At 37.5% G+C, this 2,500-nt stretch overlaps 1 protein-coding gene across 1 annotated transcript in view; it reads left to right on the top strand.

The window, feature by feature from the left end:
• The window catches only part of LOC128611390 (rho GTPase-activating protein 21), a 105,573-nt gene that overhangs the window by 90,348 nt on the left and 12,725 nt on the right, over window positions 1-2,500 (top strand). Inside the window, exon 17 of the mRNA XM_053630891.1 lies at window positions 304-459. Within this exon, the coding sequence (XP_053486866.1) occupies window positions 304-459 (156 nt within the window). The remainder of the gene's footprint in view (window positions 1-303; window positions 460-2,500) is intronic.

Raw genomic sequence — 2,500 nt, 5'->3', positions numbered from 1 at the left:
GGCTGGGTTAGTGAGCAGAAGGTCAGGGGCTCAAGCCCTAACATCGCCAATCTGGCACTGTTAACCCTCTCTGCTCAAGGGGTGCGGTATCATGATTACTCCTGCACTCTGACCCCAACTTCCTAACAAGCGGGGATATGCCAAGAAAGAATTTCACTGTGCTGTAATGTATATGTTACACTGTTGAGGTATAATGAGGAAATCAGCAGCTAATGTTTTATTGACCATGTGATCTGATTGGAAAGCGTGTGTGTGTGTGTGCATGTGTGTATGTGTGTGTGTGTGTGTGTGTGTGTGTGTTAGTTTGTACCCCTGATCGTAGAGGTGTGCTGTAAGCTCGTAGAGGAGAGGGGTCTGGAGTACACGGGGATTTACCGAGTGCCGGGGAACAATGCTGCCATCTCCAGCATGCAGGAGGAACTGAACAGAGGCGTGGGAGAGATCGACGTTCAGGAGGACGTGAGTCTCACCACCACATCAACACCTACGATTATTCATAATACCATTATTCTTTAGACATCATTATTACAAACATGACATATTTATATGGTCTGCACTTATATAGCGCATTTATCCAAAGCGCTTTACACTGGGTCTCATTCACCCATTCACACACACACACACACCAGTGGTAGCAGAGCTGCCATGCAAGGCGCTAACCATCGGGAGCAACTTGGGGTTCAGTGTAAAGTGTAACGACAATAGTAACATTTACAGGACGGAAATTAAAATATATTGTATAATTGTATAATTGTGTGTTGATAAATATCTAATCATTTTTTTTCTGTGTCAGTTATATTATTATATACATGCATGCTTTGTGCAAAAAAAGATTAAAGAAAAGAAAATATTAATAAATAATTGAAATGTTAATGTTTACATCGATGTGATGAATAGATTTTTTTCATATAATAAATATCTTATTAAATAGAATTAGCTTTAATTAAAATATATTTAAAATATTTAAACATAAATAATAGAATAATATTAAATCTAGCATTAACTCTTCACTCCCTATTAAATGTCTGATTTGTGGTCATTTTTAGTTATTGCACATAAAATGCAAATAAACAGTGACTTATTCTTCTTCTTCTTCTTATTATTATTATTATTATTATTATTATGATTATTGAGATGTTTAAATACATTTTCATGTTAATTAATTGACTCATATTACCACCAGTGGGAGCCTTATTTATTTGTTTATTTGTTTGTTTGCTGTGTTTGATTTATTGTATAGGCAAATTATAAATCCAGTAATAAATCATTGTGTTATTATTTGAGTAATAATAATAATAAGAGAAGAAGAAAAAGAAATATAGCTGCGAGCAGGGGCCAAGCACAAAAGAGGCTAAATGAGGAGCTAAACAAGCATGGCAGGGAGCATCGAGACCAACTGTAAAAAAAAAAAAAAAAAAAAATTTTAGACATTTGTATATGATTTTAGGCAAAGTGGTTGAAAAGTCACAAACACAATGATTTAATTGCTTATCATGTTTGACCAAATTGATGATGTGTGGTCAGGCTGGGGCGTCAATGCCACTCACACGGTTTGGTGTGAATATGCCGGAGTGCTGCAGAGATACAGCCTCAGATTCAGTTCGGATTCATATTTGTTGATGTATTTAATGAGAATGGTTTTGTCTATTAAAAAGATTTGGATAAGTTTTGGCTGGCATGGTCTGAAGATGATCCGAATCGAATTTAGTGAAAATCAGGCCAACGGTCTAGGAGGAGTTAAAAAGTTGGTTTTCAACAAAATTCAAAATGGCGGACCGTAAGTTCGATCGACTATGGCATAATCGGTCCCATTGTTCTCGGCATGGCTCACGGAACCTATCAAGACCACTTCCATTACAATATGCAAAATCATTCCAACACTATTAGCACATTTTTAAATTTCATTATAATTTTTGACCACAAGGTGGTGCTGTCTCGAAACTTCTTGAGTTTCATAACGATACGCCAACGTGTTTGGAAAATGGAGCATTTTAATACAAAATTCAAAATGGCCGATACTCTTCGTCGAATTCGTTGATGTGCCATAGGAGAACAGTTGGGTCGATCGGAAAGCTTTTGATAACTTTTTGCCAGCACGGTCTGAAGATGATCTGATTGTTTTGGTGAAAATGGGATGAACTAGGAGGAGTTTGAAAAAGTAGGTCGTCAATGGACGTCATGTGGACGGATGCAGTCGAATCGTCTTGAGCCATCAATCTGAGGAAAATAGAATCTTGTTTCTTATGGTTTGATCGTTATTAGCATCAACGTGAGTGCAACTTTGAGCTGTTGGTGGCGCTAGAGGGTTTGACATACAGATTCCATGTTAATGTTGAGACTGTCCTCTATCTCATTGTCAAATTTCATAACTTTCCCACAAGCGGTTGTATGGGCTGCCGTAGACCCGAGTGGAAGAAGAAGAACGAACACTGATGAAAACAAGCCTCGGGTGCTAGGCCCCTAATGATAATTCCTTGTTCAATCTGTATTGTTTATTCAT

The sequence above is a fragment of the Ictalurus furcatus genome, chromosome 1, assembly GCF_023375685.1.
Source record: "Ictalurus furcatus strain D&B chromosome 1, Billie_1.0, whole genome shotgun sequence".
In the NCBI taxonomy this organism is placed as follows: domain Eukaryota; kingdom Metazoa; phylum Chordata; class Actinopteri; order Siluriformes; family Ictaluridae; genus Ictalurus; species Ictalurus furcatus.
The sequence above is the reverse complement of the archived record's forward strand: the minus strand, read 5'-3'. Positions and strand labels throughout refer to the sequence as shown.